Consider the following 13,076-nt stretch of genomic DNA (forward strand, 5'->3'; position numbering starts at 1 on the left):
TCCTGTTTAAACTGTGTTCTCCAGTACAAAGTGCCTATCGTCGTAGTATCCTCAGGGTGTAGCATGTTCTGTAATTGCTCAGCCAATGTTGAATTGATGAAGGACAAAGAGGAAGAAGAAAAACGTGCCGCCGACAGGGGGTGCTGGGTAGATGAGACGTTTCTCAGGTGGCTTGGCTCCCCTTCTATCTGCCTCCCCTGCCATCTCAGGAAGGCCACGCCTGCCGCTCTACAACTAGTAAGCTAGACATCCGAAGACGAACCGGAGAGCGTGAGACACAGCGTAACGACCCAGCAGTGGCTCTAGGGCCATGCCTGGACCCGTGGGCCCTGGAAGGCAGCCTTTCCGACTTCTACCGCTTCACTGCGCTACGACCGACCCATAGGGAAACTGGGACTCGAGACGTTTCTGGAAGCGCGTCAACACCACGTCTTGCCACGTAGTTAGTGGTCCGTATGATGAGAACAGAGAGCAGCAACTGAAGCTTCCAGGCGCCTGCCTCCGCCCACAAGGCAGGTGTCCCTGTAGGTCGCGTCCCGTGTGAGCCACTGCGGCTGAGATTTGCTGATGGGGGTCTGACCCCAGGACGTCCCCGTCGTTCACGGGACTAAACGCACACCTGGACTGGCTCAGGTTTCACTCAGTGTAAGGGAAGCCCAACGCCCAGGTGAGCCTGGGCAGAAGCTCTCACATCCCAGGAGGCATCTGTCACGAAACCACGCCGGCCGCCTGGGCGGCGGCGAACGGCCGCGCCTGCGCACTGGCGTCCAGGGCCGGGAAGCGGCGCCTGCGCTGAAGGAGCGCCGCCGCGACCGCGCCTGCGCGGTACGAAGAAGTCGCCCTGAGACCGCGCGTGCGCGTCGCCGCCAAGGGCCCGGGTAGAGGCCATGGAGCCCGCGGCGCCGCCGAGCGACCTGGTGTCGGCGGAGGGCCGGAACCGGAAGGCAGTGCTGTGCCAGCGCTGTGGCTCCCGCGTGCTGCAGCCGGGCACGGCGCTCTTCTCCCGCCGGCAGGTGAGGGGACGCGGGGGGGGGGGAGGGGCGGCGACACCGGGTCCAGTTCGGCTTGGACCCGGACACACGACCGGACACTGGCGCCCCGGGGCCGCGCCTGCCGACCGCGGGGTCCCGACGCCGGGCCTCTGCAGACCGACCTTCTAGGGAGCCTGAGTGTTACTTCCTCAGGCTCAGGTGTCGGTGCCCTTCGTCCAGCTGTCACGTTCCGCAGCCTCCTTCCCACTGCGCCGCCACGCCCCGCCCCGGGAGTGGGCGCGGAGTCCCGGGGGGGGGAGTGGGCGGGGAAACTGGGGGGCGGTTCGCAGGGACTGGGCGGGTGGGCACGGGGTGGGGAGGGACGGGACGCGGGGGCCGTCCTGGGGGCGAGGCCCGAACCCTCAGAGCGCTCGCTCGCTCCCGGGTCTGTGATCCCCGTCGACGTCGTGAATCACTAGGAGTGTCGTTCACACCGCTGCCCAGACCCCGTGTCCCGCGCCCGCTGCCCCGAGACTGCGCGCGCGGGAGGGAGGACACAGACTTTGGAATATTAAGTAAATGAGGGAGTGAAGTTCTCAGTCCGTGAGACTAAGGGTTAGAGCAGGCGGAGCGAATCCGTGTGTCGCAGGCGCCATCGATCACCCGACGTGTCCTTTTTTTTTAAGTCTTGTGAACGGTTTCTTTATAAAATGTTCAGACCCCCGACTCGGTCCTTTGTGAAATCTCACCTGCAGTCTGGGGCAGAGGAGAAAATTACAGTCACAGAGGAAAGAAACACCAAAGAGCTTGATAATGTAGGGAAAGGGTGATGAGTTAGAGAAGGGAATAGTTGCTTTCTTACCTTTTGAGGGAGAGGGCAGTTGGGGCAGGAGAGGGGGGTGGAAGATGAGATTGTGGGAGAGAAAGGATAGAGCACTGTTTGGGTGAGAATGAGAGCAAACCGAGACATTATTCTCAAACTAAGCATGCACCTAACATAGGACCCAGCAAGTGTTCTCTGGGCCTTTATCCCTGGCGGGATGAAAACATGTTCACACCAAACCTGTGCACAAATGTTCACTGCACCTTTATTCCTAAGAGCCGAAAACCAGAAACAGCCCAGCAGGCATTCTGCTGGTGAATGATGCCACACCACGGGCACCACAACTTGGATGAGGATTAATCTCCCGGGAATTATGCTGAGTGAAGAAAGCTGGTCCCAAAAGATTACTATTGTGTCATTCCATTTATATGACATTTTTGAATTTTAGAAATGGTCAACAGATTAGTGATTGCCAGGGTTTAGGAAGCGGGGGCGGGTCAGGGGTGTTGGCAAGTGTGGTTATAAAAGGGTAGACGGATGGTGGAGATGGTTGCGATGGTTGCACAATAATGTGAATGTACTTAATGGCACCAAACTGCCCACTTAAAAATTATTTAGATGGTACAGTTTATGTTATGTATAGTTTATCACAGTGAAAAATCAGGAATTAAAATGGAACATGCCTCAGGTGTGTTGGGCAGTGTTGTTCTAGTTATTGCTGCATAACAAAATCACCCCAGACAGTGACTTAAAACATGAACGTTTATTTTGCTCACAAATTTGGGGGTTGGCAGGGCCCAGCTCGGCAGTTCTCTCATTCATGGTGTTTCATGGGGCAGCAGTTAGAGGGGTCATCTCAGAAGCTTGCCCACTCCCATGTCTGCCTGTGGACTGAGAGGATTCAGGCACCTGGGACAGGCTGTGATGGGCCGCTCCTCCCGGTATCCGCCAGGAGGCCGCAGGGTAGCCATGGTTCTTCCAGGGTCACCAGGGCTCCCAGAGCAACTGTTCCAAGAGCAACCTGCGAAAGTGGCCCAGCCTTCCCTAACCTAGCCTGTCCCACCCACCTTGGCCTGCCCAGGCTCAAGCGGAGAGGCATAGTCTCCACATCTTGGAAAGGTTGTCAGAGAATTTGTGGACATTTGTGTGGTTTTAAAACCACTACAAAGGACTTCCCTGGTGGCGCAGTGGTTAAGAATCCGCCTGCCAGTGCAGGAGACACGGTTTGAGCCCTGGTCCTGGAAGATCCCACATGCCGCGGAGCAACTAAGCCCGTGAGCCACAAGTACTGAGCCCGCACACTGCAACTACCAAAGCCCGTGCGCGTAGAGCCCGTGCTCCACAACAAGAGAAGCCACTGCAATGAGAAGCCCGCGCACCCCAACGAAGAGTAGCCCCCACTCACTGCAACTAGAGAAAACCACGCGCGGCAACGAAGACCCAATGCAGTGATAAATAAATATATATATATATATATATATATATATATATATATATATATGAGATGGGTTCTTTCCCCATGTCAGTATTTTTAAAAAAATAATAATAAAAAATAATAAAACCACCACATGTACTCACTGAAGGGGGAAAAATTACAAAAAAGGTTAACAGAAGTTTACTTTGTACTGTGACAGTTTTTATTCTCATCTATAGTACAGCATGTTTGCCAAGTTCTCTATAATGAGAATGTATTTTTACAAAGAGAAAGAAAATATTTTATTTTTTAACGGGTACTGTTAATAGTTCTTGAAGAAAGCAAAAGAAGTTTCAGTGAGACATCAGCAGAATCTCAGCGTCGTGGTGTTCGATGCGTCTCAGAGAGCTGGCCGGGATCAGGGGTGCTGGCCGGGGCCCTGGGGCACAGCTAACCCACCTCGTCAGGGGTCTGGCGACTTTGGCTCCCAGACAGCCGAGTTGGCCACCTCAAATTAGGTATTAATTTCTAGATTTCCACCCCAGTAGTCTGTCCAGAAAGCCTCATTGTGTCCCACATGATACATCCCACAGCGTGACCCTAGCGTTGTCCTCTACTTTGTTGAGATCCAGGCACAGATACACAGACGAGTGCAAATACATGGGTCTGACTTAACAGGATTTCAGTAAAAATGGGCATGTTGAGGAAGAGCGGGAACAGGACCCAGTGTGACTGACCCCTTGAATGAATGGCTAGTAATAGTCCTGCCCTTTAGTCACTAATCAAATGGGAGACAGCAGAAGTGGCCTTATGCACTGCAAACGGGGACAGTGTGGGGGATTCGTGCTCCTTTGCTAGACATGTCCTGAGGGCTAACGCTTATATAGTCTTTGATTTTCTCCCCTCACATTTCACTCCTCTTGCATTTAGTTAAGATGTGATTTCACACCGACAGTATAGGAGGTGGCTGGAAATGTACCTAGGGACGTTTAGGCCCACAGAAAATTACTCAAAGGACAGGAATTCAGGTTTTCTGGTTCCTGAATTTTGATTCCTACCTCTCTTTGCCTCTGCCTGTTCCCATTTTCACTCAGGGTAAAACAAAGCATTAGGGACTCATTTAACCATCAGATGAGGCAAAAAGAGTGGCTGGAATGACAATATAACAGGAAGAGGGACTATCATATTTTATGATGTCCTCAGATGAAGCCTCAGGTGACACAGCAAAGGGAAATGCACAGATGTGTTTTAACAAGCCGAGTGCTTGGAGGACAGGGAGGGGGAATGTCCTGGGTCAGAGCTCCCTCCTCCCTGCCAGGGATACCCTACCAGCGTCTGCAGGCCTGGAGTTCAGAAGTGCGGGCTCCAGGGTGTTTCACACACTGGCGGCTCTTGTGGCCTCCTGACGTTCTCATCCCCACCAGAGCATTGATGTCGGTCGAATTTTTAAAAAACTTTTTAAATTGTTTGCTTTTGTCCTCATTGCCAATGCCAGGCTAGCACATAAAGGCCGTCCTATTTTATTAGAGTTTGGGGGTGCGTTGGAAGTGAATCATGGGGTGGGAAATACTCCGCGCATTGGCGGCAGCCATAGGGTGGAGCAGGGAAGGAGCTTGGCTGACGTGTCCTGCAGTGGGCGGGGCAGCTGAGGCGTCCGCTAACCATGTGGAAGAAGTCAAAGGGATTGCATGCGTGCGTGTGTGTGTGCGCATGCTTTCTCCTCGTGAATGGGAGATGCAAGGGTCCTAGAGATAATATTCCCAATTCTAGAACTAGATTTTCCTTTTTAATGTTCCTTTTATAAGATAAACCCAGTATCTTCGTAACACCAGTGGTGGAATAGCGTGAAGCCGGACATCCTGTGTTCACCCTTGTCCCAGATATTTGCGTTCTGCTCTGTGTCGCTTGCTGTTCCCGGCAGTGGGGATGTGGTAATGAACAGGAAAAGTGAGCTGGTGGAGGGAGCCCCCTGGTAAGTAACTGAGCCAGTAAACTGATAAGATGATTTCAGAAACGACGAGTAGGAAATGGAGCAGCATGAGGAAATTTGGGGGTGACGAATATGCTCGTTATCTTGATCGTGGTAAAGCTTTGTTGGTGTGCGGTATACGTGTGCCAGAATGTGTCAGATGTCCACTTTGGATCTGTGCAGTGTGCGTCAGTTATGCCTCAGCCGAGCCACTTTAACGAATACACATGCAGTGGGCAGCATGGGAAGCTCGTGCAGGTTGTCCGGTTGGGGGAGACCCTGAGGAGGCCACGTGGGAGCCGAGTGTCCGGGAGGAGCTGGCCCTGGAGGGTCCGGGGGCAGGGGCGGGGAGGAACAGGCTGGTCCTGAGGACCCAGGGCGTCCCGGTTACCGCGGCAACCAGGCAGCGCCTCTCCCCCTTCTCCTGAGAGGCGGGCGAGGACCGGGGCAGCCTGGGGCTTACTGCCGGGCGCCTGGGCTGGGGGAGCTTCGGGGGCCGGCCATGCGGAGTGAGCAGGGCTCTGCTGTGTTCTGTCCACGCAGCTCTGCCTCCCGCCCATGAGGAAGAAGCCGGCGCTGGCCGACGGCGGCAGCCCTGAGGGCGACCTTCTGCAGGACCACTGGCTGGTGGAGGACATGTTCACTTTCGAGAACGTGGGCTTCACCAAGGACGTGGGCAACATCAAGTTCCTGGTCTGCGCAGACTGCGAGATCGGCCCCATCGGCTGGCACTGCCTGGACGACAAGAACAGTTTCTATGTGGCCTTGGAACGGGTTTCCCATGAGTGACTGAGGGGAGGGGACTCAGCTCCACCCCCACTATAAAAGCTACTCCCCACAAGGACGGCCGCGTCGCCTTCTCTGCACTAACGTCAGTCACGGGCGTCAGCCCGCCCCGTCCAGCACGCGTCCACGTGCTTCCTCACGGCCTCAGCGCCGGCCTCCTGCTTAGTTCACAGGCGTTACCGCCTTTGCTCAGCCCCCTTTCCCCCCGGGTTTAGGACACGGGGCGCTTCCACAGATCTGCTCCCCTCCCGGCCTCCTGCTGTCCTGTACCCTGGGGCTCTCACCCTCCGAGCAGTTATGCAAACTTTTAGCCGTGATGACACGTGACGGATGGTGCTCATGAGGTGCTGACGGTTGAAACCCGCCTTTTTCTCATTCAGGAAAGTGCACGGACGTCTGTTGTGTGGCTAACTTTATTTACAGTAATTTATTCTTTCTAAAAGTAAAACATTTCCCAACTGCAGTATTTAAACCACTAATCAGAAATACATTCCTTTGGACATGCCTCTAAGACCACGTTTAGGGGCCTCTCCTCTAGGCTGACAGCGACTTTATTGTCAAGGTGGGTGTGGCCACTCTTCCCTTCAAATCTTGATGTAGTTTTTCTTTGTGTTAGCTCCGCACTGCTATATATAGCCTGTAAGCTGAAAGTCAGATTTCCAACCCCATCTGTCAGCTACCCCGAGGAAAACTGAGCCCTGGCTGTGTTCCCAAGATCTCCTGGAGTCAGCGGAGAGGGCAGGACATAGGGGGCGGGCCTTTGCCGCATCATACATGACTTCATTGGTTTGTCTTACGTGGACTCATATAACTCTCTGCTCCTAGGACAGACTTCTTAAGTGGATGGTGGCCTCATTACTGTATGCGCTGGGCGTGGTCCTCACAGATTTCTGATTCAGTTGGAATCTCTAGACTAACCCAGAATACAGACTTTCCATCCAGATGCCTCTCTTTGTAGCTGTGGGGTTGCTCTGACAGTTTGATGTTCAGTACAATTCTCAGTTCTGTCATTTCTCTTCTGAAACGACTCACCATCTCAGAAAGAATCTGTGAAACCAGGTTCCAGGCATCCTCCCATCTTCCGTGCCTCTAAGGCTCCGGAGACCTAGAATGCAAATGAGGGCTAAGTGGACACCTTACAGGCATTCCTTCGGACCTGTTTTCCAGTTGCTTCCTCCCTCCTTCTCCCCAGAACTTGGTCTAAGGGACCCCCAACTAAAGTGCGGGCCTTGGGCACAGTTTTGCCACCAACCTCCTCCCCTAGAAAGGTGGCTTCCGTCCCCGGCCGTAGCCTCACGAGCTCTGGTAGAAAATGAGAGAACTGTTTTCTAGACGGATGGTCAGATGTCCATGATTATGGCATTTGCAGAAAAACTGTGAGAATATCCACTCAGGTCAGAAGGAACAAAACCACGTAGATGCCTCTGGGGACATGTGGCCCCTCATATCATGAGCCAAAACCTGGGCAAGGCGTTTTTTAAATTAGACTTTTACTTTTCTTTCCTTTTTTAATCACAGAAATAGCAGATAAATACAAAAGTAGATATACGGGGATATGTGTATATGTATAGCTGATTCACTGTGTTGTAGGGCAGAAACTAACACACCATTGTAAAGCAATTATACTCCAACCAAGATGTTAAAAAAAAAAGTAGGTATAAAAATGTTTTTAATCATTCATATTTTCACCATGCAGAGATTGCCGACGGTAGTGTGGTGTTATGTTCTTCTCAGTGTTTTTCAGTATGTACTGTATAAATAAACGTAGGGTTTTTAAAACAAATATGAGATCATGTGGTACTCTCATAACTTGCTTTTTCCATTTAACAAAATACTGACTTCCCACGTAGGTGACGTCCATCTCCGCCGTTGTATTTCTGTACTGTAATTTATTTTACAGTCCACTGTTAGATTGTCTCCAGCCTCTCCTAAACCATGTGATATAAGGTGCAACCTTGTGGCTGAATCTGTCCAGGCTTTTCTACTGTTTCCCCGGCTGCGTCAGCAGCAGCGGGCTTGCAGGGTGTGTGCGTCTTCACGGCTCTGCTGACTGACGCGCACAGCTCGGAACGGCTGTGCGGCTTTACCCTCCTCCCCAGCAGTTCCTAACACTGGGTATTTATTGTCTTAAATGAATATGTTGATACTTTAATAGTAGGAAAAATAGCGTCTCATTGTTTTAATTTGCATTTATTTTATTTCTAATGAAATTTTTATATATTTACTGGTCACTTGTGTTTCGTTTCTTGAGAATTCCCAAACTTTGTTCCTCCAGTAGCCAAAATATCAAGTTGTTATTCTGCCTTTTCAGGTTGATTTGAAAGAAATAAAGGCATTTAAACAGTGACAATTAGATTCTTGCACGTCCTTGGGAAGAATGTATAACTGGAAACAGAGATGAGGGCTGAAACCTGCGCCTTAGGATTTACCCTGGGGTCTGTCGGCTGAGGAATCAGCCCTTCGGTGTCTGTCGTGGAATGAAGGTCGTCTCCCTGCCCCCCACACATGGTGGGCTCTGGGGAAAGCCTTGTGAGTCAGGTCGCTGTGTGCGCCGGGGCACAAGGCTGTGAGTATCGAGGCTGCAGCTGCAGTGGGGGAGCAGTTGATTTTTCCAGGGCCTTCCTGTTTCGACACAGAATTAAAGGTGGACAGCGGTGTACTGACACTTTACTGCTGTTAGCGCACTGTATGAGGCTCCTCAGAACTCCGCCATGTGGCTATGAGGACCTCTGCTCCCAGTACTGGTGGACTGACCATCCCAGTGAGGGCAGCTCGAAAGGCTGGATACGTACTTTAAAAGTCCGGAGGCATCAGGGCGCTAACACAAGTTTGGAGAATTACTGGATCTGGACCACGGAGAAGATGGAGGCCCCGGGCAGTGGGCTTAGCGTAATGGACGCTCTCCTCCTGGGGGTGTTTCCCAGCTTAGAGGAGGCAGTTCAGAGGGTGATGGGTGGTCCTGACGGCCTTGCAGAAGGCAGGGACAGGGCCTGTCACAGGGTGTGGACCAGGCGGCCTGCCCTCACTTCGGGTTGGTGCCCTCGGTCCTTTGCCCCCGGAAGCAGGGCAAGGCAGGGTGGGGAGTAGAAAGTTTCTAAGATGGATTGCAGCTCAGCCTCAAAATCTCAGCCCTTGAAATTGGATTAAGGTGATCCCAAGTGGTCGTTGCCCCAGGCCTTTGGCATGAGCAAACAAAAACCCTCTCTAGAGGAAGATGTCACCATCCTAAACTTCAAATTCTTTCTGCAAACAATTTTGCTAAGACAATATACTGAATATAATAAAATGTAACCAAGCATATGAGACAAGATGATAAAACCAGTAAAACAAAAGGCCATGGGAACAGGCCCACTGAGGCTGGGGAAACAGGAGCTTTCAGAGGTAGACGGTAAAGTAACTGCTTACTCTGCAAAGGAGATACCAGACATGTGAGAAAAAAAAAAAGTGAATTCTAGAATCTAAAAAAATCCAAAACCAGAAGTGAGAATTCACCGGAAGGTTTTAATAGAAGATTAGACACAGCTGGAGAGAGAACTAGGCAACTGGGAGCTGCCAGTAGATTTGCAAGCCCGCAACGCAAGACCTCATACGGCGTTACCCAGAGAAGTTGAAGGAAAACAAGCAAATTCACAGGGCCAGAAAACCACAGCCCAGATCCATTCAAGCTGACATCTGATTTATTGAGATTCGAGAGCCTGTGAATTAAGGATGGTTTTTGCCTACATAAAATTCTCAGTTTTGCCTCTTAGCCCACAAAGCCTAAAATATTTATCTGGTCCTTAAAGAAAAATTTTGCCAACTCGTGACTAATTGTAAAGATGTTGACTTTTCCCCAAACTGATGTATATAAATTTAATAAAACCCCAATCAAAAACCCAACAGGTTTTGTGTGTGTGAAATTCAACAAACTGATTCTAAAAGTTATATGTAAGGGGACTTCCCTGATGATCCAGTGACTAAGACCCCAAGCTCCCAATGCAGGGGACCCAGGTTTGATCCCGGGTCAGGGAAATAGATCCCACATGCATGCCACAACTAAAGATCCCGCACTCAGCGATGGAGATCCCGAGTGCTGCAACTAAGACCTGGCACAGCCAAATAAATAAATATCTTTTTAAATAAAGTAATAAAATAAAATAAAAGTTATATGTAAGTGCAGAGGACTAAGACTAGCCAAGACGGTCAAGGAGAAAAAGCAGATGCGAGAGTTTCTCCTTTGGAGAGACAACCAGACGGGAGAGTTTCTCCTTTGGAGAGACAACCAGACGGGAGAGTTTCTCCTTTGGAGAGACAACCAGACGGGAGAGTTTCTCCTTTGGAGAGACAACCAGACGGGAGAGTTTCTCCTTTGGGGAGACAACCAGACGGGAGAGTTTCTCCTTTGGAGAGACAACCAGATGGGAGAGTTTCTCCTTTGAAGAGACACCACAGTTTGTCACAAGGGTAAAACAAAATCTCCCAGAAACAGCACCATGCATATGGATACTTGATTTATAACAAAGATGGGGGTCGTGATCTGGAAGGGCAGGGTCAGGAGGGCTTCTGCAAGGTTGGTAACGTTCTAGTTTTTAAATATCTGCATAGTGGTTATGTCATAAATTAAGCTGTACATCTTTTGTGCGCTTTTCTGAACACGTTATATTTTCATAATAAAAAGATTTTTAAAAGAAAGTAACTAATGGTCCTATACAGAGCCCACTTTTGTAAGCAATTCAGTCATTTGAAAGCAGGAACCACCTGCACAGCCTTGTCACTGGCTCAAGAATGATGAGCCTGGGCATGGCCCTGGTGTCTCCCTGGTACCCTGATTGTTCACCAAGAGGATAATCTTGTTCCCACAAAGGCTCTCCCTCTTCCTTTGCCCCTCCCCTGCCCAGGCTCACCGTGTTTGTCATTTCAGTTACATGTCATTTTGTTGCTACATGATGGGGGAGCACGGGGCAGGGGTGCCGAGAGGAAAAGGATGCAGACTTGTCAGGATTCTTCAGATGGCTTGAAAACTAGAGTTGACCGTGGGCCTTCCCCTCCAACCTTGGGAGTATTTTAAATTCCTGGAGCTGAGATGAATGTGTGTGTGGGGGTGTGTGTGAGAAGAAATCAAGGAACCTCATCTTACATGGAGTGGGGAGGCCGGAAGGGGGGCCTTTCACGCTTGTGCTTGCATCACCAGCAGGAAGAGGGAAGATAAGATGTTGCTTTTTTCCCTCTGGTACAAGGGAGGGCATTTTTCACATAGGCAGTTTATCTCCTGCTTAAAAAAAAAGGGAAGGAAAGTCCCTCCCTGCCCAGTGGTGGTCCCACTCTGACCACCCCTGGCAGCCAATGAGAAGCCTCACAGCCTCGGACCCCTGTTCTTCCCCTGTGTCCTGTTCAGAACACATGTCCCCAAGCTCCTCCTAAACCTGGTGAAAGCACGTCCCTCCGCGCTCTCCCAGCTTACCTGCGATTCACCACAGCTTGCCTGTCCCAAGTCTAAATTCTCTGCCATTCCTGAGTAAACCCATTTTGCTGGTAAAATAACTGCCTCTTTTATTTTTCAGGTTAACAGGAGATATAGAGAAAGGGAGGAGGAAAAGTCAGAAATAAAAGTCTAAACTTGGAAATAGTCTAGATAGTAGAAATAAATCCAAATACCTTGTAAAAAGGACTAATTTTAATTGGTGTGATGTAAAGAAGCATGGTGTCAAGGAGGCGGTGTCATTTCCACAAGTAACACTGAGGATGTCACTGTTTCAAATGTATTTATAATCCCTGGGTCGGAGGGGCTCTATCCAGTTGGGGGATGGAAGGACTGTAACTGGGTGACTCTGCCAGCGGGTGGGATGAATGCCAAAGAGGCAAAGGCAGAGACGATGGTGTTGAGTTCATGGCCAGGCAGCTTCACTCTGATCATTGAAGTGCCCACCTTCAGCAGGACACCCCGTGAAAATTGTTTTGTTCAAGGCAGTGACAGGCAATAGGTTACATCTGAGCTTTGTACACATGAGGTTTCAAAGCACTCACTTGAATGTCCACCCACACATTCTCCCCTTATCCCTTGACCGGAACATCCACTTTAGAGTTGGCAGCCTCAGAAAACCCCACAGTTGAGACCAAATGACACTTTTCAGAGTTCCAGGTTCAGCTGGGCACCCTGGACTTAAGCCACCTGAGACACCTGGGCATTTAGTTTTTTGGGTTTTTTTAAATTAATTAATTTATTTATTTTTGGCTGCATTGGGTCTTCGTTGCTACAAGCGGGCTTTCTCTAGTTGTGGCGAGTGGGGGCTACTCTTCGTTGCAGTGCGCGGGCTTCTCATTGCGGTGGCTTCTCTTGTTGCAGAGCACGGGCTCTGGGCGCGCAGGCTTCAGTAGTTGTGGCACGTGGGCTCAGTAGTTGTGGCTTGAGGGCTCTAGAGCTCAGGCTCAGTAGTTGTGGCACACGGGCTTAGTTGCTCCGTGGCACGTGGGATCTTCCCAGGCCAGGGCTCAAACCCATGTCCCCTGCATTGGCAGGCGGATTCTTAACCACTGCATCACCAGGGAAGCCTGGGCATTTATTTTTTTTATTTTTATTTTATTCTTTTTGTGGTACGTGGGCCTCTCACTGTTGTGGCCTCTCCCGTTGCAGAGCACAGGCTCGGGACGCGCAGGCTCAGTGGCCATGGCTCACGGGCCTAGCCACTCCGCGGCGTGTGGGATCTTCCCGGACCGGGGCACGAACCCGTGTTCCCTGCATCGGCAGGCGGACTCTCAACCACTGCGCCACCAGGGAAGCCCCCTGGGCATTTAGTTTTAAAATATTTCAGGATACTTTCAAATGACATGGCTAGTGTCTTGTGGGTAAACAGGTGCAGGAATCCAGGGGCACTGGTGGGTGACCCTAACTTTGTCTTCCTGAGCTCTACCAGCAGGAAGTCATTACCGCTGCAGGTTTTCCAAGGCAAGAATCCAAGCCTCCAAGCCCGACCCCCATACACTGGGTGCAGTCACCTGTCCACAGGAGATGACAGGTGCGTGAGGTCCTTTGGACGGCGCTGCACAATGGTGAGGGTATCATTGCGGGGGCCCCAATCATCTTTTAAAACCAGACAACAGGGCTTCCCTGGTGGCGCAGTGGTTGAGAGTCCGCCT

The 13,076-nt window shown here is 50.9% G+C and overlaps 1 protein-coding gene across 1 annotated transcript; it reads left to right on the forward strand.

Annotated features, from left to right (window-relative positions):
* Window positions 1-887: 887 nt before the first annotated feature.
* Window positions 888-8,237, forward strand: RABIF (RAB interacting factor; the record flags this gene model as incomplete). The annotated part of the gene is made up of 2 exons (XM_082677455.1): window positions 888-1,013; window positions 5,721-8,237. 2 exons carry the CDS (start codon window positions 888-890, stop codon window positions 5,964-5,966), a joined length of 372 nt encoding a protein of 123 aa, XP_082533581.1. The 3' UTR covers window positions 5,967-8,237.
* Window positions 8,238-13,076: the final 4,839 nt, after the last annotated feature.

The sequence above is a fragment of the Grampus griseus genome (genome assembly GCF_964374135.1).
Source record: "Grampus griseus genome assembly, chromosome: 1".
Lineage (NCBI taxonomy): Eukaryota > Metazoa > Chordata > Mammalia > Artiodactyla > Delphinidae > Grampus > Grampus griseus.